At 56.3% G+C, this 24,424-nt stretch overlaps 6 protein-coding genes across 6 annotated transcripts; 1 reads left to right on the forward strand and 5 right to left on the reverse strand.

Annotated features, from left to right (window-relative positions):
- Positions 1 to 76: 76 nt before the first annotated feature.
- On the forward strand, positions 77 to 3,849 carry CHGG_00001 (uncharacterized protein; the record flags this gene model as incomplete). Its single annotated transcript, XM_001219221.1, has 4 exons — positions 77 to 600; positions 734 to 1,175; positions 1,238 to 1,400; positions 1,541 to 3,849. The coding sequence occupies 4 exons, from the start codon at positions 77 to 79 to the stop codon at positions 3,847 to 3,849; spliced, it is 3,438 nt and encodes a 1,145-aa protein (XP_001219222.1).
- An 897-nt stretch (positions 3,850 to 4,746) lies between these two features.
- On the reverse strand, positions 4,747 to 6,443 carry CHGG_00002 (uncharacterized protein; the record flags this gene model as incomplete). Its single annotated transcript, XM_001219222.1, has 3 exons — positions 4,747 to 5,540; positions 5,598 to 6,293; positions 6,398 to 6,443. The coding sequence occupies 3 exons, from the start codon at positions 6,441 to 6,443 to the stop codon at positions 4,747 to 4,749; spliced, it is 1,536 nt and encodes a 511-aa protein (XP_001219223.1).
- A 1,396-nt stretch (positions 6,444 to 7,839) lies between these two features.
- On the reverse strand, positions 7,840 to 14,632 carry CHGG_00003 (uncharacterized protein; the record flags this gene model as incomplete). The annotated part of the gene is made up of 9 exons (XM_001219223.1): positions 7,840 to 9,765; positions 9,905 to 10,179; positions 10,422 to 10,459; positions 10,522 to 10,986; positions 11,206 to 12,927; positions 13,171 to 13,202; positions 13,572 to 13,931; positions 14,024 to 14,349; positions 14,509 to 14,632. 9 exons carry the CDS (start codon positions 14,630 to 14,632, stop codon positions 7,840 to 7,842), a joined length of 5,268 nt encoding a protein of 1,755 aa, XP_001219224.1.
- A 1,059-nt stretch (positions 14,633 to 15,691) lies between these two features.
- On the reverse strand, positions 15,692 to 18,021 carry CHGG_00004 (uncharacterized protein; the record flags this gene model as incomplete). Its single annotated transcript, XM_001219224.1, has 3 exons — positions 15,692 to 17,310; positions 17,371 to 17,817; positions 17,871 to 18,021. 3 exons carry the CDS (start codon positions 18,019 to 18,021, stop codon positions 15,692 to 15,694), a joined length of 2,217 nt encoding a protein of 738 aa, XP_001219225.1.
- Positions 18,022 to 18,878: 857 nt separating this feature from the next.
- CHGG_00005 (uncharacterized protein) lies at positions 18,879 to 20,690 on the reverse strand (the record flags this gene model as incomplete). Its single annotated transcript, XM_001219225.1, has 1 exon — positions 18,879 to 20,690. One exon carries the CDS (start codon positions 20,688 to 20,690, stop codon positions 18,879 to 18,881), a length of 1,812 nt encoding a protein of 603 aa, XP_001219226.1.
- A 1,090-nt stretch (positions 20,691 to 21,780) lies between these two features.
- Positions 21,781 to 23,968, reverse strand: CHGG_00006 (uncharacterized protein; the record flags this gene model as incomplete). The annotated part of the gene is made up of 2 exons (XM_001219226.1): positions 21,781 to 23,831; positions 23,950 to 23,968. 2 exons carry the CDS (start codon positions 23,966 to 23,968, stop codon positions 21,781 to 21,783), a joined length of 2,070 nt encoding a protein of 689 aa, XP_001219227.1.
- Positions 23,969 to 24,424: the final 456 nt, after the last annotated feature.

The following is a 24,424-nucleotide window of genomic DNA, read 5'->3' on the forward strand; positions in this document are numbered from 1 at the left end:
TTCGTCGCTGGAGGTACAAGTGATGGAGACGAGAAAGAGGCTGCTGGGCGAGGAGCATCCCTCCACGCTGACCAGCATGGGCAACCTGGCGTCGACGTTTTGGAACCAAGGCCGATGGAAGGAGGCCGAGTCGCTGGAGGTACAAGTGATGGAGACGAGAAAGAAGGTGCAGGGCGAGGAGCATCCCTCGACGCTGACCAGCATGGGCAACCTGGCGTCGACGTACAGCAACCAAGGCCGATGGAAGGAGGCCGAGTCGCTGGAGGTACAAGTGATGGAGACGAGAAAGAGGGTACTGGGCGAGGAGCATCCCTCGACGCTGACCAGCATGGCCAACCTGGCGTCGACGTACAGGAACCAAGGCCGATGGAAGGAGGCCGAGTCGCTGTTGGTACAAGTGATGGAGACAAGAAAGAGGCTGCTGGGCGAGGAGCATCCCGACACGCTGACCAGCATGGCCAACCTGGCGTCGACGTACAGGAACCAAGGCCGATGGAAGGAGGCCGAGTCGCTGTTGGTACAAGTGATGGAGACGTTCAAGAGGGTGCAGGGCGAGGAGCATCCCTCGACGCTGACCAGCATGGGCAACCTGGCGTCGACGTACAGCAACCAAGGCCGATGGAAGGAGGCCGAGTCGCTAGAGGTACAAGTGATGGAGACGAGAAAGAGGGTACTGGGCGAGGAGCATCCCTCGACGCTGACCAGCATGGGCCAACCTGGCGTCGACGTACAGGAACCAAGGCCGATGGAAGGAGGCCGAGTCGCTGTTGGTACAAGTGATGGAGACAAGAAAGAGGCTGCTGGGCGAGGAGCATCCCGACACGCTGACCAGCATGGGCAACCTGGCGTCGACGTACAGGAACCAAGGCCGATGGAAGGAGGCCGAGTCGCTGTTGGTACAAGTGATGGAGACGTTCAAGAGGGTACTGGGCGAGGAGCATCCCTCGACGCTGACCAGCATGGGCAACCTGGCGTCGACGTACAGCAACCAAGGCCGATGGAAGGAGGCCGAGTCGCTAGAGGTACAAGTGATGGAGACGAGAAAGAGGGTACTGGGCGAGGAGCATCCCTCGACGCTGACCAGCATGGCCAACCTGGCGTCGACGTACAGGAACCAAGGCCGATGGAAGGAGGCCGAGTCGCTGTTGGTACAAGTGATGGAGACGAGAAAGAGGGTACTGGGCGAGGAGCATCCCGACACGCTGACCAGCATGGCCAACCTGGCGTCGACGTATAGCAACCAAGGCCGATGGAAGGAGGCCGAGTCGCTGGAGGTACAAGTGATGGAGACGAGAAAGAGGCTGCTGGGCGAGGAGCATCCCTCCACGCTGACCAGCATGGGCAACCTGGCGTCGACGTTTTGGAACCAAGGCCGATGGAAGGAGGCCGAGTCGCTGGAGGTACAAGTGATGGAGACGAGAAAGAAGGTGCTGGGCGAGGAGCATCCCTCGACGCTGACCAGCATGAGCAACCTGGCGTCGACGTACAGCAACCAAGGCCGATGGGAAGGAGGCCGAGTCGCTGGAGGTACAAGTGATAGAGACGAGAAAGAGGGTACTGGGCGAGGAGCATCCCGACACGCTGACCAGCATGGGCAACCTGGCGTCGACGTACAGCAACCAAGGCCGATGGAAGGAGGCCGAGTCGCTGGAGGTACAAGTGATGGAGACGAGAAAGAGGGTACTGGGCGAGGAGCATCCCGACACGCTGACCAGCATGGGCAACCTGGCGTCGACGTACAGCAACCAAGGCCGATGGAAGGAGGCCGAGTCGCTGGAGGTACAAGTGATGGAGACGAGAAAGAGGGTACTGGGCGAGGAGCATCCCGACACGCTGACCAGCATGGCCAACCTGGCGTCGACGTACAGCAACCAAGGCCGATGGAAGGAGGCCGAGTCGCTAGAGGTACAAGTGATGGAGACGAGAAAGAGGGTACTGGGCGAGGAGCATTCCCGACACGCTGACCAGCATGACCAACCTGGCGTCGACGTTTTGGAACCAAGGCCGATGGAAGCAGGCCGAGTCGCTGGAGGTATTAGGGTTATTCCCCCATCTTGTTCCTCTTTTTCAACGCGGATCTGGTCCAGAGAAAGATCGATAGTCAACGGTGGTGCGATAGCCTTTGTCGATGACTTTACCACCTGGGTCACAGGACCGACGGCACAGAGCACACGCAAGGGCATTGAAGCAATCATCGACCAAGCACTAGACTGGGAAAAGAGAAGCGGGGCGACATTTGAAGCAGACAAGACGGCCGTCATCCACTTTACCCGCAAGGCCTACAAAGCCAACTCCGAGACCTTTACCATTAAGGGTCAAGATGTTCAGCCGAAAAACCACGTCAAAATTCTTAGAGTAGTCATAGATGCCAAGCTCAGGTATAAGGAGCATATCGCAAGAGCGGCCTCCAAAGGGCTCAGCGCGGCGATGGAGCTGAAACGGCTCAGTGGTCTGTCTCCGGCTACGGCGCGGCAGCTGTTCACTACCATGGTCGCGCCAGTGGTGGACTACGCCTCCAGCGTCTGGATGCACCAATGCAATTGGAAGACCACGCCAGCCATACACAGGGTGCAGAGGGTCGCGGCGCAAGGGATCATAGGAACGTTCAGCACGGTAGCAACACGCGTAGCAGAAGCAGAAGCTCACATCCCCACGGCTCAAGATCGATTCTGGAAGATGGCGATCAAGATGTGGACGGACATTCACACCCTACCAGAGACGAATCCACTCCGCAACACCACTTCCCGGATGCGCAAGTTCCGGAGATCCTACCGCTCCCCTTTCTTTCAAGTAGCAGATCTCCTCAAGGACGTCCCATTGGACAGCCTCGAAACCATCGCTCCCGTCGTATTAGCGCCATGGGAGAGGCGAGTCCGCACTACGGTTGACAGAACGGGCATCCAGCAAAAAGAGACAGAGTGGGCGGTCCGGATCGCCGTAAGCAGCTCCGCACGAAACAACATGGTCGGGATCGGAGGAGTCGTCCGTCTCCCGCTGCCGATGCGAGATGGCTCAAGGAACGAAGCCTTTAGTGTGACGCTGGGCTCCAGGTCGGAGCAAAACCCGTTCTCAGGCGAGCTTGCGGCTATTGGGTACGCGTTGAGGTTGATTCGAAATATCAGGTACCGAAAGATCATCCTTGCCACCAGCAACAAGGCAGCCGTGATGGCCTTGGAACGACCACACCAGCAATCAGGACAACAATATCTCTGTCAGGCGTACGATGCGATAAGTGCCTTACGCAAGGCGGGAAACACGATATCGGTCGTCTGGATCCAAGCGGGTACCAAAAACGAGCTCCTGAACACAGCCAAAGCGAAAGCAAAGGAAGCAACACGGCAGGACGCTACGCCACAAACGCAGGATCCTGCCATGCGGTCAACAGCCCTCCGTATCGCATGGGCAAAGCGGGCACCGCCCACGTCCTTACCTGACAAAGTGGGCAGACATTCCAAGAGAGTCGATATAGCGTTACCAGGGAAGCACACCCAACTATTATACGACCACCTGTCCCGAAGCGAGGCCGGCGTGCTTGCTCAGCTTAGAACAGGCATGGCCAAGCTCAACACATACCTGCATCGCATCAAAGCAGCACCGTCAGATCAGTGTACGTGTGGACAAGCCAGAGAGACAGTGGACCACTTCCTCTTCCGATGCAAGCAATGGGATCAACACCGTAGGGAGATGCTGCAATGTACGGATGTCCACAGGGGGAACCTCTCCTTCTACCTGGGAGGAAAGTCGCCCTCGGATGACAAGGGACTGGTCCCCCAACATGCGGGCCGTGCGGGCGACGATACGTTTTGCCATTACCACAGGTCGTCTGAGGACAGAACAACAACAGAATGAAGCAAACTAACCTCACCATCCTAAACCCCGACTAACACCCCTCCTTCATCTCGTGCCACACCGAGTAAGCGCGCTTCAGCCGCCGAAGATAGGACGTTGGACACTTGGAGACTAGCCTTCAAGCCAGCTTACTTTTCGTACTACTAACCCACGAGCACCCGCAGCAGAGAGGGCAAGATTGTAAGGAGTTAAGCCAGAAAAGGAGGATGTACGGGCTTCATGAGACCAGGATCCATTTTAGGATATGTATTAGTAGATTGCATGATAGTTGCCCTTTCGGGTTAGGCCCGCCGGGCGGAATAAATTGTGTGTGTGTGTGTGTGTGTGTGTGTATTATTCAAAACACCAAGAAAGCGTTACCATCACCATTGGTGCGAAAAGACCTTAGTTACCGAGCGAAGACAGTCAATTAAGCCCCCAAGGTCGCGCCGTGGCGTAGCCGCGGTAATAGCGATCTGGGGCGAGATTGACGGTTCGAAGCCCGTCCGCCGTGGCTCCCGGGTGATTTCTCTGCTCGTGTGCTTGCTCCACGCGCATCGGGCTATTTTTTCTCACTTCTCACAAAACCTTGTATCACAAGTTCTTCCGTTTCTATGTTGTGCAGGATCCACCTTGAACACCAGAGATGTCGCGTTAGGATAGGAAATCAGGGATAGTTATCAACAAATGATTCGGAAAAAAGTATGAAATTGCTTTCATTCCTTTCATAAATACCGTGACCACATGGTCGTCCGACGATCCCACAAAATCACAGCCCATAAACCAAGTGTAGAGCCAGACACCGCCTGTCGTGTGCAAAGAAAAACAATGATCGTATCTGTTCAACAAGTGTTACCTTCACCCAAGCGCCGTTTTGAACTTTCGATCGGAGGTAGGCCAACGCCATAATCCGTGCGTCTACCCCTTTGGTTCTGCCGACGCCTGAAACGATGCAGCGGGCAACACTTCGAATGCCTCAGGAGTGCGAGGGGTATGTACTGTTTTTTCCAAACTCGGCGACGTGATCGCGGGCTCATCCGTCCGCCCTTTGTTCAGTCGTGTTGAAGTCTGGCGCACTGCATCGGACGACTCTTGGGCTTCCACTGACATTGGGCCTGCAACCATGACCCGTGCTTTCAGCCAGACCAAGGCCATGCCGTCGTCTTTGGTTTCGCCGCTGGCGACTGGGAGGTTGATGCTGTCCGTGATTACTGCCGGTTGCACGGCCATCACCATTGGGTGGTCGGTTTGGCTGTCCTGCTGTGACGAGCCAGCTGGCTTTTCTTTGGAAGCCTCGGTACGGTGGTTGTGAGATTCGACTTCGACCTGGGCATGACAGAGGGTGACAAGGGGGGTTGTGGCCCTGACCTCCTTGCTTCCCAAATCTCTCCATCCGTGCAAACGTACGGGTGCCATCCGTGTCCATAATCTGCTTGAGAATCTTAAGGCGTCGTCGATGATATCCGTCAGCATACCCTCGAGCTTCTCGATACCGCCTGCGTCTTGGTCCTGGAGTAAAAACCGCGCAGAGCCACCCAGAAAACGTTCTTTCAGCTTCCGTGCATAGTTCAGACGTGATTCCACAAATGTCCGGCGAGACTCGTTCCGGCCCGCAGCGGCAACATCCTTGATACTGAAGCCTCCGTCGGCAAACAGCCGCATCATCTGAGCCCTCCAGTGATGCGCAGTCACTCTGGCGTCGTCATCCTGAGCTATCAAGGCGTGTTAGCAAAGAACATGTGTGAAGATTTTTCATGAGTCCAACTAACCATCTGTGAGCATGTGCACAAGTCGTTCCATATCCGCCTTCAGAGGCAGACCAAGAAATGAGGCGCTGGTGCCAAGAGATGGCATCATGGAAGTGATCAGGGGCGGGGGGAACTGGGGGCTCCGCGGGGTTTGGAATGGCTCGGTTCGGAGGGGTGCGACGTCGCCAAAGCTATTCATGTCCATGCGAAAGCCCGGCAGACCCGGGACAGGTTTGGATGGAACGATACCAGGGCTTTCCAGAGTCCCGAGGGATGCGGCGACAAACACCCACATCGGCGACGCGATAATTTCAGCGCAGATGAAGTGCGCCAGCATGCCGTTTAGAAGGGTGTGCACAGCTTCTTTGCCACCGTCGATGAGCTCTGCTGGAAGGCCGCCCGCGTCGGTCATACGAACGAATCCCCTGACGTCGCCACACAACTCTTGCAGCTGCAGTGGATGGAGACTGCCACCGAGTCGATTCCCATCCTGATGACCAAAGGTTGTCGCCCATCGGTTCCAGCACAAGTCTTGTTCATTGAACCACGCCGAAATCTGGTCATTGGAAAGGATATGTGGGAGCTTTTGCGGGTTCCGGCTAGCAAGGTCCAACAGCTGCTCGCCTAACTCTCGCATTCGAGCTTCGTACTCGGTTTCTTTGCGGCGAATACCTTCGTTCCACTGACGCGCTCTGCGTTCGTGGTGTTGTTTGACCGCTGAAAGCCGGCGTGTTAAATCTTGGTTCTCAGCCAGCATCTCGCGCTCAGTCCGTTGCAAAGCTGCGATTCGTTGATAGAGTGTCACGGTTATGGTCGCGTACCACGCCCCGATGGGGGCACGCGCGGGAAGCGTTCCCAGCCAATCATTAAGAATGGGCCTCAGACCAATCAGCAGAGGAACGAAGGGAACGGCGACCGTTCCCAGGATCCAGTCTGGAACGAGAGGAACGATCACCGTTCCTCACGTTCCCAGCAAAAGGTACGCCGGTACCTAGGAAGCCTAGATAGTATATAGTCACCCGTGCTGGAGAGCTCTGGGAGTTCTCCAGTTAGCAATCACAACTACAGTTCGCTACAAGCTCGAAAGCCTACTGTTGAGACAGAGGGAACGGCCAAGGGGGCCGAATCGAACGGGAATCCTAGCCGCCGAGGGTAAGCCACTCAATTTCACTGGTCAGCAGGCGAAGCAGCTGCTCGAACAAGCCGTCCGGATACTGTGCAGAACGCCGCCCAAACCTGACCAGACAAGCTCGACGGCCATCGATTTAGCGGTCTGCGAGACTTGACCCAACATTCGCAGCACTCTCCGGGATACAGCATTGAGCAGGCTCGACATGCAATCTACGACGCCAGGTACCGAAGTAATCAGTTAATCAAGTAACTTACCACAAATTGGCAATGTTAAAATCTAAGAGTCTACCTAGTTGGCCTTCGCCCGGTACCTCTTGTGCAGGTTTGCCTTCAGAGGTCCCTGTTTGAACCCCTCATCCGACGACACCGCAGAGCTGAGGTGAAGTGCTTGTAAGGTGGTGATTGTCCCGACAGCCCGGAACTCTACGCGCCGTGTTGTTGCCTATCCGGCCACTCAGCGTCTCCCACGCAACAACACAATTCGCAGCTTCAACCAACACGGCTTGTCCCGGGAGAATGCGATTTCGCGATGGGGTGGCAAAGTGGCATTCAATCTTCTCCAGCCGCATTTCGCCCAGTGCACAAATTGGAAGACATACTGTATGTTTCCTTCACTCTCAGGCTGGCAACAGGCTTTGGCCTTGCGGTTGGTCGCGTGCCGCGCGCTTAACATCGTTTGTGAGTGCCGCGCTGGGATCATTTGAGCCACGAGGCGCATTTGGGAGCCCTATGCATGTCTCAAAGGAAATGTAATCCAGTGTTGGGGGCTTGATCAAGTTGCAAGTCTGCCACGCAAGAGAAGTTTGTTACCAGCAGACCGTGTGTAGACTGCTTCTATCACACTGTCCTTGGATGGATGGATGGAATTTATTTCGCCCGGAGGCACTGGGCCTATAGGGCCTTAGCACGCTAGCTACATCCGGATCAGATCGTTTTGCGTTTAACTCGTACAAGCCCCCTACTTCTTCCCTCTTTCTCGCTGCACCATTTACCTCTTGCCTTGGTTGTTGTTAGCAGATCAGCTTGGAGGCTACTTTCTCCAAGTGTTCAGCGTCCTATCTTCAGCAGCTAAAGCGGGACCTGCTGGTTAAGGCTCGTGGTTGAGGCTCGTGGTGTTGAGTGTCGGCTTCTTCTACTGTGACTGGTTTAGACTCTCCTCTTCATTCAGCTCCAGCCTTCCTGTTGCCATTGCGTATTTGATCGTCGCCCGGACTGCCTTCATATCTGGTGACCAATGCCTTGTATCCGATGGCGCTTTCCCTCCCAGATAGAACGAGAGGCTTCCTCGTCTTGCCACTGTGCATTGCAGCATGTCTTCCCTCAGAGCTGTCCATCTCACGCATCGGAAAAGAAAGTGTTCCACTGATTCCCTCGCTTGTCCACAGGCACAAAGGTCTGACTCGACCGCCCCAATCCTGCTCAAAAAGCCGTTCAGTCTCGCCATTCCGGTTCGGAGCTGCGCCAATACGCCGGCCTCCCTTCGCTTCAGCTTGTCATAGAGATCGCGCGTGTGCTTGCCTGGTAGTGCTGCGTCCATGGCCTTTGAGAACTTGCCCACGCCTACAGGTAGAACTCTTGTCGTCAGTTGTCTTTCCATTGCCAGCCTCATCGCGGTAGACTTGGCCTGGGGCATTTGGGAGTCGGGTGTGCGTCCTTGCTTCGACGCTCTCTGGGCTGCTGCCTTGGCATCTGACCCCAACGCGAAGTCAATCTCCGCTGGTATCCACAGAAAGTTGACCGAGTTCCCTCTTTGTCGGTGCAGCCTGGCCAAGTCGTAGATTTGCCGTATGATGCTTTGGCCGGATTGCTGCCGCGGCTGTCCAACTGCTGCCAGCGCTGACTGGTTCCTAGTGATCACGGTGATGTGCCTGTGGCAGATGCTAGCCGGTAACTTCTCCAGGGCCATTGCGATGGCTGCTAGCTCTGCTGTATATGGGTTCTGCTCTTCCCTTGTCCCAAGAACAACAGCATAGTTTGTCACAGTCTCGCTAGTTCTGTTGAAGAGAGTATCCCGTGCAAGGCCGCCCATGCCAACAATGCCCTTCTTTACGGATGAGCTGGTTGCGATCACGATTCCCGAAATTTTGTTGACCATCTCGGCCGCCTTCCCTCGATCGGCTTCGAGCGTCGGTCGTAGGCGAGGTACCCAGGGCGGGACGGCGTATTCCTGGATTGTCTCCATCCGGTCGACTCGTACTCCTTCGGCCACGCGGGCAATTTTCTGCAGCGGAGATACGAATCGTACGGTGTTCCGGACTTTCTTCATGGCAAGGGGATGCGTTCCGGGTAGCGTGTGGATGTTGATCCACAGACTGGCTGCCGCCTGGGCGTGTCGTTCTCGTACGGGGTGGATGCTCGCTTCAGCTTCCACCACGGCTGTTGCTGCGGTTCGAAAGGCTCCCGTGATGGCCAGGGCCCCGATCTTCTGCGCCCTGTTCAGCCAGCTCAGTGCTTTTTCCCCGCACCCATGCATCCAGACATTGGCAGCGTAGTCCATGACCGGGGCTACTGTCGCAACAAATAGCTGTCTCGCTGTCCGCGGGGAAAGCATCTTCAGCCTCTTCAGGGCCAGAGCGGCTGCGAGGCCCTTAGCTGCCGTCCTAGCAATGTGCTGCTTGTAGCGGAGTTCGCGATCCATCACGACACCTAGGATTTTCGCACTTTCCTTCGGTTTGACCACTTCGCCTTTGACCGAGAACGGTTGTTCTGAAAATCGCTCCATGTTCCTCGTGAAGTGTATGATGGCTGTCTTTTCGCCTTCAAACTGCGCACCGCTCCGTTTCTCCCAGTCAAGGGCTTTGCCAATGATAGCTTGGATTCCAGTGCGGTTCGACTCCGCTGACGGGCCCGTTACCCAGGCAGTGTAGTCGTCCACGAAGGCAATTGCGCCTCCGTTCGCGTCGATCTTGTGCTGCACTAGGTCGGCGTTGAAGAAGAGGAACAACATCGGAGACAGCGGCGATCCTTGCGGAAGACCCGCTTGGGGCAGCTCTTGCCGTTCAGATGTGAACCCGTTTACGGCAATGGTCTCAACTGTGCTGACTGTCCCTGCGCCTCTCTAATCCGTACAACGCCACCCCTTTCCCACCATGCGCCGGCGCATCCATGATCCAGTCCACGCAACACTGCAGTATTCCGTACATTCAGGTTTCAATGGGTTCACGCCCAAGCGCACTGCCAGATCAGGCAAATTGCACGCGCCAGTTGACGAAGAGAAGCTCTGTGTCGGCCGTCAACTCTGTCATTTCTGTGCCTGCGCCCGCTGTCAAGAGGCGCCGGCCGGGCTGTGCCGTGAATGGAACCATGTAGAGGCAGTCGTGATGGAGACTCGGCAGGCCAACGACCTCGTGGCGGCAGTCCTCATCCTCAATTGCCTGCGCCATCTTCAGAATCGGGAGGCGCGTCAGTTCCTCAGCAGCGCCGGTATCGGTCAGAGGCGTGATGACTAAAAAGACGTAGGATTGGTCGGAACCTGGGTGACAGAAGCATGTTAGCAGGCCAGTACGGCGACCCAACCTAGTGTGCAGAACGCCGTTGACAGGGGAGCCTGCGGCTTGATGGCAAAACCATGATGGCCGAGCAGGTAGCGTGAAGATGGATCGAGGGTAGCATAACGATGACCGAGACGATGACAAGGATCACGAACCGTGCACAGCTTCGTGCGTCATAATATGCTCGAGCCTACCAAGCTTGTTGACTCGGTAACGCACATACTGACCCCGTTGATAGACCAGGCGTTGCGCGCCCATAGGCTTGTTGCTAACAGGGTTGAGGCGGGTTAGCGCTGAAATGAGGAAGCATGGGGGCCACATACCTATCTCCAAACGAGACTTTCTTCCACCACCTGATCGGCCAGTTCGAAGTCACCACAATGTTCTTGCCATAGTCGGCTTGATACGCATCGCGTAGCTGAATGGAAAAGGGCAGACTTAACTCGCCCTCCCGGACAGGGAATCCCATTGCCTTGTACACACGCGTCTTGACGAATACAAGGACACGCGCGTCGGGATGGGACATGTCATCGACAACCCTGGCGCCGATGGATGGGTCGTCTTCGTCTTCCAGATCGGTACGGCCAAGACTTTCGCGAGGAAGCAACACTGAGAACAGTGTAGGAGCCGCAGATGCAAGACCCTTCAGCTTGGCAGTGATGTCCGGCTCGTCGTGTGAGAAACCGTCAAGCAGTGTCAAGCGCACAGTCTGCAGCATATTTTCGTATGTCAGGCAGTCCTTCTCAGGGTTTCGATGGTTCGTCGTGGTCACAATGTTCTTCCACAGCCTGTAAGCCTGTCAGCCTAAATCGAAGCGTACTGCACCCGTTACCAACTCCCCTAAAGGTACTTGTTGTAGATCAGACAGCGCCCGCAGAGTTCCCGCAGAGTCTCCGCAGAGTGGGCATAAGGTTCGGAGAACCCAGCAGCTGTATCGGGCGGCACATGACGACGCTCTGAACCACTAGCAGAGTTTTTCAAAATTTTCATGGGACACGATCACTTACTTGTGTTTCAACTCTCCAGGAAGAACCATCAACAACGACGCCAACCCATACCGGCGGAACACATCGATGTAGTGCAGGCCGACGTGCACATTGGGGCGCTGCGCCCACTGTCGGTACTTGGTCGCCTTCTGGGCGACGGTAAGCTGGCCAATGTTGATAGCATCGTCAACAGCTTCCTCGTCCTCCTCGACAACCTCGACCGGTACGATGGCGACCTGTGCTTCGGAGCCTGCAGGCGAGACGGCGCGAGAGGTGGCGCGGGATCCTACAACAGATGTATTGCCGGCGGTGGCACCGCGGCGACGAGCTGCCGCCGCACCAGTCGCAGTGTTAGTAGAGCGCGATGCAGCCTCACACATCAACTGGAACAAGCGTCGGCTGACAAGGATAGTCTCAAGTATTCCTGCAACATGCCTCGGGCTGCCTGCCCCGTTCCCGGGCTCGGCCGACGATAGGATCGAGTTGGTCTTGACAATGGCCGCCAGCGCGATTGTGAGAATCTCGACGACGTTGCGGCCTTCGACCTTCGTGGCTATCACCATGTCAGCAGCTTGGCCTGTGCAGGTGAGCTGGGTTTGTGAGAAGACCGCCTTCATAGCCCGCACAAAGGGCCGTTTGATGTCGGTCTCCTTGAACCAAAGCAACAAGATGATGGTCATCAAAACGGACCAACGGGTGTGCTCCTGGAGGCTGTACTTGAGTACGTTGTATGGCGACTGGATCCGCCCCCAACCAGGGGGGAAGGGCATCCGCCGCAGGACCTTGGAGTACTCGACAACAGACTCGGGTTTCAGCGCATCGTCGAGGAGGACCTGATGGGTCATCTTGGTGATGCCGTTGAACTCCGAATGCGCTGTATCACTGGGTCGGCCGCTGATGAGGTCCAGGGCTGGAGCGATATGCTGAACAGCAGGAGCATCGATCGATAGGCCGTGCTGGGTCGAAAAGGCCTGCTTGCGGTACTTCTGCTGCATGTCGTCCATCGCACGGCGAAGCCGAAGCATCTCCATATGGGCGCGTGTCTGGTCCAAGACGTCGAAGTCGAGGTCCCCACGCTTGTCGGCAGGGACTTTACAACCCCGGCATCCGAAGTTGGCAGCAACACCAAGGCAGCCAGAGTTGTCTTGTTGTTGTGGCATATCGCCGGTGAAGGCGATAATGGGTGCGCAGAGGAGTGTTTGTACCCCGTTGATATCAACAACAGTACCGCGGTCGAGGGCTTTGAGTGGCATCAGCGCCTTCATAACATCCTCGAGGTTGGCGCCATGCGGACCCAGGGTGACTGGCAGCACATTGATCTGGCGCGTGTGCTCCCGCCTCGGCATAGCAGCGATCTGAAGGTAGCAGCCCATGATAGACTTGGTCATCGTTCGGTATAAGCCAAAGCCGTCACTGAAATTGAGGCAAGGCGGCATCAACGCTCCTTGGTCCTGGAGGAAGACACGGCGGATGAGCGGGAGGCCGAGACGCGCCCTCGGGTCGTCCGGAAACGACACAGCGCTACCGTACGCGTAGTCGAAGCCGATATCATCACGGCGGCGGGAGACCTTGGCCGGTGGGACAAACTCCATAGGGCTATGGCTCAGCACCCATTCGTCATCGTCAACCTCGTCCTTCGTTGGGTTAGTCTTGATGACAACACTCCTTTCCTTGATGATCTTCGAGATCAATGCGGCCTCGAAGAACCCGAGCAACAAGAAGGACAACATCTCCCTCCTCAGCCTGGTCAACACTGTCGCTTAGCTCCGCATCTGGGTTGGCACCAACAACGCCAAGGGATCGAGAGTGTTGACGGCGATCTCGGTACACTGCTATCACCTGGCCAATGTGGAATTTGCCTTGGCCGCTATGACAGTGTTTGCAGCTGAAGAAGGTGCACTCAAAGTCGACGATGTCGCCAGGGAAGATGGGTTCCTTCGACGGCAGTGGCGGGTAGTATGCGAACTCGCCACTGGTGGTACGCACTGAGCCCGCCCACTGCATGGAGTGCCAGAGCTCTGTGGGTTGGTCAACAAGCTCAGCCATACCGTAGTGCATATTGCCTACAAGCTGCGACCCCTGGATGCGAGCAAGGAAGTCTACCGGGTTCAGGAAGAAGAGGTCCTGCGTTGGGTTCTCGCCAGCCATAATGGCAGTGACTATGCGTGAGGACGATAACTTCTTTTGGGTTGAGGGGCAGGGCTTTGGCGGTACGCATGTCGATGTGCGGCAAAGATTCTCGAACGTGGCGCTTCAGCGTGTCGAGACTCTCAGGCAGCTGTCTGACCTTCTCGACTGGGCCAAGCATCTTCAACAGCTGCAACTGGGCTGCGTACTGCTTGCGGGAAACGCCGTGGACGATACAGTACAGGCCCTCAGCCGAGCACGAAATCCGACAGCTTGTGTGGCTTGCGTGGCTGCGGAACAGACTCAGAGCCTTCGAACGGGTCGCTAGGTTCGCGACCGTACGCATGATATTCTGCCCAGGGCGTGGCCACGATGATGGCATCGGCGACAACTTCCTCCTCCTCCTGTTCATCAACTGCCGCAACACCCTCGGATTCATCGTCATGGTTCTCGACCGTGTCAGCAATGTATTGGTATTCGGCAAGGGCTGCAAGCTCTTCTTGAAGAGGCGCGTTGTCGACGAGCTGGTATTGTCCGGTCTCGGGGTCGGGGTACACGACGTGGTCTTCATCGTTCAGACCCTCGATGATGGTATAGGCAATGTCATTCTCGTCAAAGTTCTGCAAAGGAATACAGTCAGCCTGGGATACCGTCGGGTGGGCATCATCGCAGGAGGGGCACTATCGCAGGGGGGCCACGATGGAGGACCTACAATTGCGGCAGTGTACGGCTCCCAGAGGTCGCCACCCAGCTCGTCAACCCACTCGTCATCAGCGCCAGCGATGTCAGTGAGGTGGAAATCGTCGAATTCTGCGACGTCGTCATCGGCTGTATTGCCCTCGCCGTACCGTGGGCGCTGAGAGGGCGAGGGCTGCGCTCCATGGTCATCGGCTCGGGCTCCCAGTGACGCCTCACGCTCACGCTTTTTGGCAGCACGCTCCCGCAGGCGGCGCCGTACGATGGCCTTTTTGGCCCTGTGGTACAGCGCGCGGGTCATCGCGAAGGTTGCGGCACTGCAGTGCCAGCGATGATGAGGGGCTTGATGGAGGTTCTAGTCGGGTTTGATAGAAGAAGCTTCTTTTGGCGGCGCTGCCGCTCAAGGACTTGGTGGAAGTGGGCCTGTGTCAAGTGCTTATACTCTGTATAACTCACCATTAGCAGTTACTGACATGTTAATAGGGAGCAATTGCTACTTACGGTTCTTCTTCGGCATATCGTCGTAGAACTCCAAGAGTTCTTGACGACGCGCCAGGGCAGTGTCCGTATCCTTCGCCTTAGCACGAAGGTACTCCGCCACCTCTACAGCCAACCCTTGAAACATTGCTAACTAATGTTAACTAGCTGCAGATATATAACGCTACTAATCCTGAAATGCTACTTACTGCGTATGTAGTATTGGCCAAGGGCGTGGGAATGCTCGTAGTCGATGCGGCCGGCCATATACGTCCACACCTTGAGCCAGTTCTCTGGCGAAAAGGCGCGGTGGGCTATGTCCTTCAGGACAGGCCGGGACAAATCTACGCGTATGTCGAGCATCAACGCATTCCCCGGGTGCTCAGCATGTTTTTTGAGTAAGGCCTACTGCATTGCCGCGCTGCCTGGGTTGCGTACCCGCGCCCAGAGCGCCCCAGACATGCAAATGCAGGTCAATTGACAAAAAAAAAAGGGGGCCAATTGACCGCAGAAAAAAAGCGGTAAAAGCCCACATCGAGAACAACATAACAACTGAAAAAAGAACGGAATAGGCTAACTTACCGCGCAGCAGGACAACAGCTCAGGCGAAGAAGAAGAGAAGAGAGCGCGCCGCGGGACTCATGGAAGTCGGCGTCCATTGGGCAATGCGTCAATGTGGGGCTGCTCCCCTACCATGAGCCGCTCCTTTTCATGAGCCGCTCCGAAGTTGAGCCACTTACTGGATATGAGCCGTCTTAGAACCGCTTCAATACTATGAGCCGCTCCCCAAATAAGCTATTTACAATTTGAGCCGCTTGAGACCAACGAGCTGCAAGCTGATGGCTCCGACGTTGGTAACGGCTCAAGCAACGTACGGCTTGTTGTGTCAACAACTCACCATGACAAGCTATTCACATACGGCTTACAATACCTGAGCTGGTATGGTCTAGCTCATCATGCCAAGCCGCTTAGGGGCCTCGAAGCGTCCTCTTCTGCGAGCAGTAACTCAACGGCTCGCGGCCCAAGCGGCTTGTGTGCCAAACGTCTTATGATTGAGCGGCTCGTTGGCAGTAAGCTGAATATTAACGGCTTACCAGGAATGAGCGGTTAGTTTCCGGCTTGTAAGAACCCCTAAAACTCCGCTAAGTAGTGCGGTTGAACAGAACAAACACAAAACTAGGAAAGCCTCGGCCGCTAGGTAGTTGCCTTAGTCAGACCCGAAAACACCTGGCCCATCTCCCAACTTATACTGATCAGCAACCTTCTCAGTGTACCCAGGTATTCCCCCCATTGTCCCCTCCTCATTCGTTGTCGAACCAGGCACACACTGCCCGCCTTGCCACGCAGCAGCAGCAGCAGCCCCCCAGACAGCTGTAATATCCCTCGCCATATCCCACGTAAAGAATAGCTTACAATTCGCCGCCTCATACCGCATCTGCAACGGCACCTCCCCCTCTTCCATCTCCTCTCCCCACGGAAACATATTCACCACATTAAAACTAACCGTCACGCCCCACCCCAACCCCCTTACCCCCTCCAACCCCGGCACCCTCAACGGTGGTTTAAACCCGTCCGCCGGCGGTGGCAGCACCAACCCCTCAGGCACCGCCCCCCGATCCACCTCCGGCATCCCCGCAAAGTTGATCACCGGCCCGCCCTTTGTCTGCCCCAGCGCCTGCATCGGCGCAAGCAGCGGCCGCCCGCCCAGCGCAACGGTCCGCACGCCATGCACATGCGTCAACATCGACACGGTCATGGCGCACGCGGACCCGCACTGCCCGTCGCTAACGATGAGGATATCCTCGGGCGCGAAGGGGGGCTCGGTCCAGGGGATGGTGTACTGCGCGCCGTTGGCGTTGAGGGGGTCCTGGTACGCGGCGAATAGTTGTGTGTAGTTAGTTACGTTGAAGATAGAGGGGTTGGTGTATTCGTGAGGGGTGCCGGTGTCTGGGTGGGGGCCGTAGAGGTCGGCGAAGGAGGTCCAGGGGTGGTGGTCCGGGCGGATGAAGTTGTTGAGGGGCCAGACGCCGGCGGCGGGAGAGGTGGTGCCGTTCCAGAGGTGGGCGCCCAGCCAGGCAAATTGAGGGTGGGAGCGGGCACGGGAGAGTTGCGGGAGGGTGCTGCCGGGGAAGAGGGCGAAGTAGAGTGTGGCGATGTTGTAGACGAGGCCGCCGCTGTTGCCTTGGACGTCCAGGATTAGCTTGCTGCGGTTGGCGGCTTTGGCGGCGCGGATGAAGTCGGTGGTGACGTTGAAGAACTCCTGGAAGTACACGCCGGGTGGCGTAACAAATGTATCTGGACCGAGGATTCCTTGGAAGCTATTAACAACGAGCACAGCCACGTCCGAGAACTCGGGCTTGTTAGGAAGGAAGCCCGCCACGTTTCCATTCTTGGTTCGGTTGGTAGGGATAGGGTAGCCAACAAAATGACTGGTGTAATTCTTCGCGAGTAACACATAATTCCCGGCTTCGCTAGTCCGTGGGCCCGTGCCGTTGCCCCGGCCGAAGTCATTGTACAAGTCAACTCCAGTGGTAATGTTGCTGAAGTTACCCCGGACAAAAGCGAAATTGCTAAACTCAAACTTTGTTCCATTCTGGCACTCCACCGTTGTGGTATCGCGGAGGTCCAACGCTGCTGGTTCTGACGGAGTGTAGACCAGAGCTGCGTCGTTGGCGAGACTTGGGAACTGTCTATTGAAGCGAGCGTCTGGATCGTGGCACCCACCGTCCTTGACGGACTCCTTTTGTAGAAACTCCAGAGCTGGGATCCCATCGATTGTTAACACCGGTGATGGGGTATACCGGCGCTCAGCGTGGTTAACATCGGCTAGACACAGGACGGTCAGCCAATTTACGCCTCAGGAAGTGTGGTAAGGGGAAGATATACCATGTAGATATATCTTGGGCTCTGAAATTCCGTCCGTGGAAATCGAGACAAATCGCGCTGGTCTTGGGAAGCTGAAAAGATCAAAAAGGGAGCTGGTGTATCTGAAATGCAAGTCCCTGGGCCTGACCGAGGTCAAGGTATACAAGTCGGCCAAGAACTCAAACTCATTTTTGTAGCTCCCTTGAGCCTCCTGCAGCTTGGCTGTGATGTTGTCGAGGCCACCAAGAAGATCAACCCCCTCGGAAAGATACCCCTCAGGGGGTTCGCGAAGATCATCGAGAGTACTTTGCCACTCAAACAAGGGTCGGAGAAAGTTCAACTGCCCCAATGCCGTATCCTTGTATAAGGGCACGGATTTGAGGCATTCAAAGGCGATGGAGGGCGGAATCGGTGCGGCGGGGGCCGCTGGAATGATTGCCTGTTCAAATTCCGTAGAATCTTTTGGCACTACTTCATGTTTAGGCTGCATAGCTGTTGTCAGCCGGATGAGGGTGACCTACCAATATTATTCTCCGACATCCACTTAGCGACGTGGTTCCGGACCTGCTTACATGGTTCCTCGTATTCCTGGGTTTCGGCGTGACGGGCGTCCAAGGGAGCTCCAAAGCAAACGGACAACACGGCCACGGCCGCAATGGTTGTAGGATGCATAATTGCGGTTTTCAGACTGTTTCTCTGGCCTCAGGACAACTCATATCCACATGCGCTGGTTGCCCAAGCCCAAGTCTAAGGATCGGTACGAGGTATTCATATGGTCCTCAACCGCCCGAAGAGACTCCCCTAACACGGCGATGCCAGCAGCCCAACGTGGCTGTGCTACAACGAATTCAATCGACACTATTCGCGGGTTGTATGTACTCCCGGCTATTATGAAGCCCGAGGGACTGTAAGCGACTGATTAAACCGGCTATAGCGGGTGGTGTGGTGGGTAGGACAAGGGATCGGGAAAGAAAGCCTCGGTGTCTGCCTACATCTGGAAAAACCTACTTGAGCTAACTCGGACTTTGTGTATTTCCTGCGTCGCCGCGGGCGCCGAGCTGCTTGAAGTTACCCTACAGAATCCTTCGGCCCCCAAGGTTGCAGATCTTGAACAAATCGGCAATAACATGACATAATTAATTTGAACTCAGGAGCGTAGAGGGCCGTCGTAACAAGGCATTCTTATAAAAACTTGGTTGAGTGAGCTTGTGTTGCGCGATGATAATTCCTTCGAGGCTTAACTCCTTACAATGGGTTGGAGTTGACGGTGGCTTGAGGTTATTCATCTTTGTTGTTAACGTATGAAGATGCAAGGTCAGAAGTTGGGCTTTCTATCTAGTCTGCCATAGATGTTGGAGATTGTGCTAGGCACATTCAACCCTCGGATCAGGCATGGTTATCAAGGTCAAGTGGGATGTTATTTGTTATGCCTAAAAAGCGAAAAGGTGTACAAGCCGTGACGGTGTTGTGTACGGCAAAGTCAGACCGCTCGCCGTCTATCCGTCTCCTGAAACGATGTCCGTAGTCCTTTATTTCACTGGTACCGGCGCCTCCCTTTCAGACCGGCCCAGGCTCTGATCATGCATGGACATCTCCTGAGCCATCCATAGTTCCGTATAAAGGCCATTACCCTCCATCAATTCCCGATGGCTCCCCATTTCAACCACCCGCCCCTCCTTCAGGACAATAATCACATCCGCATCGTAGATAGTCCTCAACCGATGCGCCACAAACACGCTAGTCCGGCGCTTCTCCTTTAGCACTTCATTAATGTTCGACATCAGCGCCTGCTCCGTGTGGGTATCTAGCGCGCTGGTGGCCTCATCAAAGAACAGCAGTGGCGGATCCTTAAGGATGAGTCGCGAGACGGCCAGGCGCTGCTTCTCGCCTCCCGAGATCATCAGGCCCCGCTCGCCAACTTTGGTTTGGTACCCATGCGGCCACGACTCGATCTTATCGTGAATGTGGGCGCGGCGGGCAGCCTCTAAGACTTTCTCGCGCGACGCGTCGAGGTTGCCGTAGCGGATGTTGAGCTCGACAGTGTCGTTGAACAGCGGAGTGTCTTGCGGGACGACGCCGATAGAACGGCGCAGCGAGTCGAGCGAGACGTCGCGGATGTCCTGGTCGTCGATGAAGATGCGCCCAGACTGGGGGTCGTAGGAGCGGAAGAGGAGGCGGAGCAAAGTGGACTTGCCGCAGCCCGACGGCCCGACGACGGCTACTTTCTTGCCAGCGGGGATGGTCACAGACAGGTTGTTAAGGATCGGCCGGTCAGGATAGTATCCGAAGGAGACATTATCGAAGCGAATCTCGCCACCCTTGGGGAGAACGAGGGAGGCCGCATTGGGCTTCTCCTTGATCGAGAGGTTGACCTTTTGTAGGTTGAAGAGGGTTTCCATGTCGAGGAGGGACTGGCGCAGCTCGCGGTAGACGGACCCTAGGAAGTTCAGAGGCACTGAGAGCTGGAAGACGAGCTGATTGATGAGAACCAAATCGCCCACTGAGAGGGAACCCGCGACGATCCCCTTGGCACCGAGCCACATCATGATTGTGAGGGCCGAGGAGAATATGATGTTCTGTCCGCTGTTGAGGAAGGCTAGCGACGTGGCGACCTTGATGGAGCTTTTCTCGTATTGGTGAAGGGCCTTGTCGTAGCGGCCAATCTCGTACTTTTCGTTGTTGAAGTACTTGACAGCTTCGTAGTTGATGAGCGAGTCTACGGCCACCGTGGACGCCTTGTTGTCGGCAGCGTTGGCCTGGCGGCGGAACTTGGTCCGCCAGGCGGTTGTCCAGATTGTGAAAGCGGTGTATGCACTCATGGTGAGTGCTGTCACCGCGGCAAACTCCCAGCCAAACTGATAAGTCAATATACCACAGACCATGCTGATCTCCAACGCGGTGGGCACAATGTGAAACACCATGCTGGTCAGCAGGAAGCTGATGCCCTTGGTACCGCGATCAATGGCGCGGGTCAAGCCACCAGTTTGCTTTGACAAGTGAAAGTTGAGATCTAGGTTCAGGAGGTGCCCAAATGTCCTGGTAGCCACACGCCGAATCGCCTTTTGCGCAACCGACGAGAAGACGGCGTTTCGTAGCTCTTGCGACACGACAGCCCCTATCCTGGAGGCACCATACGCAAAGATCATGGTCCCCGCTACGGTAGCTACCGTACCTCCCGTGGCGGCGATGTCGACATTCAGCGAGTCGACAATCTCGCGGAAGAAGAAAGGCACCTGCACGTTGAGGACCTTGCCGCCCACCAGCAGTCCGACGGCTAGCAGCACGCGCAATTTGTCCCCCCAGCTGTCCTTCGGCCACAAGTACCGCGACATTTCTTTCATGATGGCCCAATCAGCCTTGCGCTGCTCTTGCGCGCTCTTGTCTATTGTCGCGAGGGGATCTTGTGGTTGTGGGAGGGTCGTCTTCTGCCCGGCGAGAGGCTGGCTCGGTTCGACGTTCGGTGTCCTCGGGCCATAACGGCGCAAAGTTGTCGTATGGAAAACAGCTCGTAGGGGGGAAGCAGCCACCGCGTTTAAGGCGCCCAGTCGAGCTGTCCATGGTTGTCGGTAGAGGGAAGCGCAAGCCCCTCGCGGTCGCAAGAATTGGGCTGCTTTGGCTCGGCTCAGACTTGACGCCATCAAAATTCTCGGTTGTGAGGCCATTTCGATGAGAACCGGGGCGTCATCTTCCACGAGAGGGAGCGACAGCGTCTTGTGGTCAATGTCACTGACGGGGGGAGGGCTCGGCCGTGACCCAGCGCGATTTGTGCGGGAAAGTCTCTGTGGGGTTTGGCCCGAGGTTGATTCGAGCGCACTAAGCTAGAGCAACCGAAGATGGCGGGCTTTCCGTCTGACTCTTGTCGGCGGATCTGAGTGGTTTTTGCGGTCTCCGGCCTCTTCGGCCTCGGTGAAGGAGATGTCGAAGCTCCGAGGAAGCTCCCGGTGCGATGCTCGGATCCGGCGGTGGATCAACCAGCGATGATGCAATGTGGGGCTCCTTCAGCGCCATGCACGAAGGCCCCTTTTCCAATGCACCGAGATGGAATTAACTTCCCCTCTTCAAAGGAGGGCCCTGACTGACAACATCACTCTATTAACTATACAACTATGCATGTCTTCTAATACACGCTTCTTATTCCCAATCTTCGGCTCAAATGCAAACAAAAACTCGATTCCCCTACACCAAGCGAGTAACGAAGAAGGCCCAGCTGCGAAGGAATATGCACCCTTTATTAAACAATGTGAATCAAGCAAATGCGCCGCCAATACGCCGTGCCCAAACTCCTAGCCATGCAATACCGGTTGGGAAACCGAATAGGAATGCTGACCAACTAATGCAGGGCCAACCTTGGGCAAATGCACCGAAAGACCGGTATGCAATTGAACCCACAAGCATGAAAAACAAACCTCGCTGGAAAATGCCGAGCAACGGTTACGCCTCAACAACAACCAACCCCTCGTAGGCACGTTCAATAATGCGGCCGCCCATGCCAGGCAGCGCGCGCAACTGAGCCAGCGACTCAATGCGGCAGGAATCCTCGTCGCCCTTGGGTGTCAAACAGTCGACCAGATCCTGCGCCTTCTTCGCGCCAAAGCCATGCAAACCCTTAATCAACACCGGATCCCTCGAGTTGACAATCTCAAGCAACTGCTTCATCCGTGGCGAGGCAGGCCCATCAAGCGGTTCCTCGTCCAAACCGCCCGTCCTCACAGTCCTCTTTTTCAACCCCTTGCCTCTTGCAGGGCTCTTACCAGCCACGTCTTCCTCCTCATCAATATCCGCCTCTGTGCCCTCCTGATACTCCCCATCCTCATCCCCACTCACCACCCTCACCTTCCTCTCTTTCTTTCCCACATTCCCCTCCATCTTCCCCAGCTTGACCCTCAACCGCTCAATCTTCCCCAGCAGCTTCGCCTGCCCCGGAAAGAAAGGCAGCGCCCTCTCATACAACCCCAACGCGCCCTCGTCATCCCCATGTTCCTTTGCCTGGCGCGCCTGCAGCAGTAGCCGAAGCCCCTCCGCCCGGGTGTCATCCGCACGTGACTCGCTGTCGATGCGCCGCTCGAGAGCCTCCAGCCGGCGCTTGACTTCCTCGCTAATTTCGTTGTGGGTCGTTGCCGCGGCGGAGACGGTGGTGGTTGGGATGGCGGGGCTTGAGTCAGCTGCTGCAGTCGGCGCGGGTTGCGCCGCTTCGGCGGCTTCGGCAGCGGCGCGAGAGGCGAGGATCTCGGCCACTTTCTTCTCGACCATGGCTTCGATCTGGTCGGGGGTCATGGAGATTTGTTTTTGAGGGGAAGGTGGTGCGATTTGGACGGGTTGTGGTTGGCGGAGGAGGGACTGCCCGATCGCCGTCGGTCGGGCCAGTTTCGAGGGGCGTGGGAGGGTGTCCGATGTCTCGGTCGGCCGCTTCGGCTGGAGGGGCTGTCGTGGGGCGGAGGTGTTGGCTGCTGGGGTGACGATGGTTCGGGTGGCCACCGAGGGCTTTTTGTCGGTGTAGACGGCGAACGCCTTGACGGGCTTGTCGGGCTTTTCGGCCTTCTCTGCCGCCTTGGCTGCCAGCGTCCCCGTGTGGACGTTGTGGGCGTTGTTCAGTGGCCGTAGTGGCTGACGCAACACGCCGATACCCCCTAGCCCGCCGGAATTGGTGCGAGGGGCCTGCTTGTATACGATCTCGTTCTCGATCTCGCGCACCTCGATGCGCTTCGCCCTGGAGCTCACGTTCAGGCTGCTTAGTGTGTCGAGGTGGTAGCTGCGAATGGGGGCCAGGTTGAGGATCATGACCGTGATGCCATTGTTCTGGCCCAAGGACAGAATTCGCGTCATCTTAGACTCGCGGTACGGGATCCGCTTGTCGCCGCGCGAGATCGCATCGATGCACTGGCTCAACACGAACAGGCTCTTGTTGATGGCGGCAGACTCCACCAATCGCTCTTTGCCATTGTCCGTTCGCCGGTTATCTTCCGAGCCGGCCAAGTCAATGGCGGAAGCGGTGCTCTCCTTAACCATGTCCCCGGTCGTCTGTGTCACCTTGACCCTCAGGATGGCGTGGCTCCTACTGCTGTGGGCGTTCAGCTTGGTGGATGCCGTGACGCGGTTGTTGTTTGCCTCGATGTACAGTCTCTCAAAGTCTTTGAGATCGTCGCACGCGCGTTCTGACAGGCCTACAACCATTGTCTTTCCGTCCTTCTCCCGGAGAGGCAGGCCGGCGGGTGTTCGCTTCTCGGGCGGTTCGAGGAGATCATAGACCTTGTCATTGTAAATTTCGTAATAAGAAAGAGCGACAGTCACCGTCGTTGCCCCGTCGGTGTCTTTCGTGATCTTCTTCCCCCTCCGGTAGACGTTGCTCAGGAGCCTCGGAATTACGCCGCGTTCGGCAAGCCGCAGTCCACCGCGCATTGTGTGCGTCTTGCCGGTACCTGTTACACCGTAGGCAAAGATTGTTACATCCAAGCCTTGAAACAGTGCTTTCATGTGAGGAGCCACTGGTGGAGGTTAGCAACGCAATGGGGATAGAAGACGCGTTGAGTCTGGTACCTGCCTTCGGCGGTGAACAGCTCCTCTTGCGAAGTAGACTGCTCATAGACGCTGTTGAAGGCGAACGAGAACTCTTCAGCTCCATTCTTGGGACTGGGGATCTTGACCAGAGTCAATGGCTTCCCCTCGTCGACACGGTCGGCACGGACGATGACATCCTTTTCGAGTTCTTTTTCAAGAAGAGGCCGAAATCTAACAACAGTCCTTACGGTGGGCATGGCGTAACAACTCGCACCTACGGCGGCACGGAGGGGGGAGAAAAGAAATGGAGGGAGACGCAATGGGACAGACACACCCCGACGCGTGAGCAAAAGCGTGTTGGCAGGCGAAGCTGCGGTGAGCTCCAAGATCACCAAGGGCAACAAATCTGCAGGGGTTCCACTTCAATCTGCAAAAGGAATGAATCGAGCTTGAGTCTTCAATTGACGAAGTGGCCCGTGCTTCCTTGAAGCTCGATCCTTGTCCCGCATTTTCGGCCTAAGAAACCTAGAAACCTGGAACCCGACTTGAAGCAGCCTTCAAGCTTCCCGAAAACGCCGCT

The sequence above is a fragment of the Chaetomium globosum genome, genomic scaffold (assembly GCF_000143365.1).
Source record: "Chaetomium globosum CBS 148.51 scaffold_1 genomic scaffold, whole genome shotgun sequence".
NCBI classification, from domain to species: Eukaryota; Fungi; Ascomycota; class Sordariomycetes; order Sordariales; family Chaetomiaceae; genus Chaetomium; species Chaetomium globosum.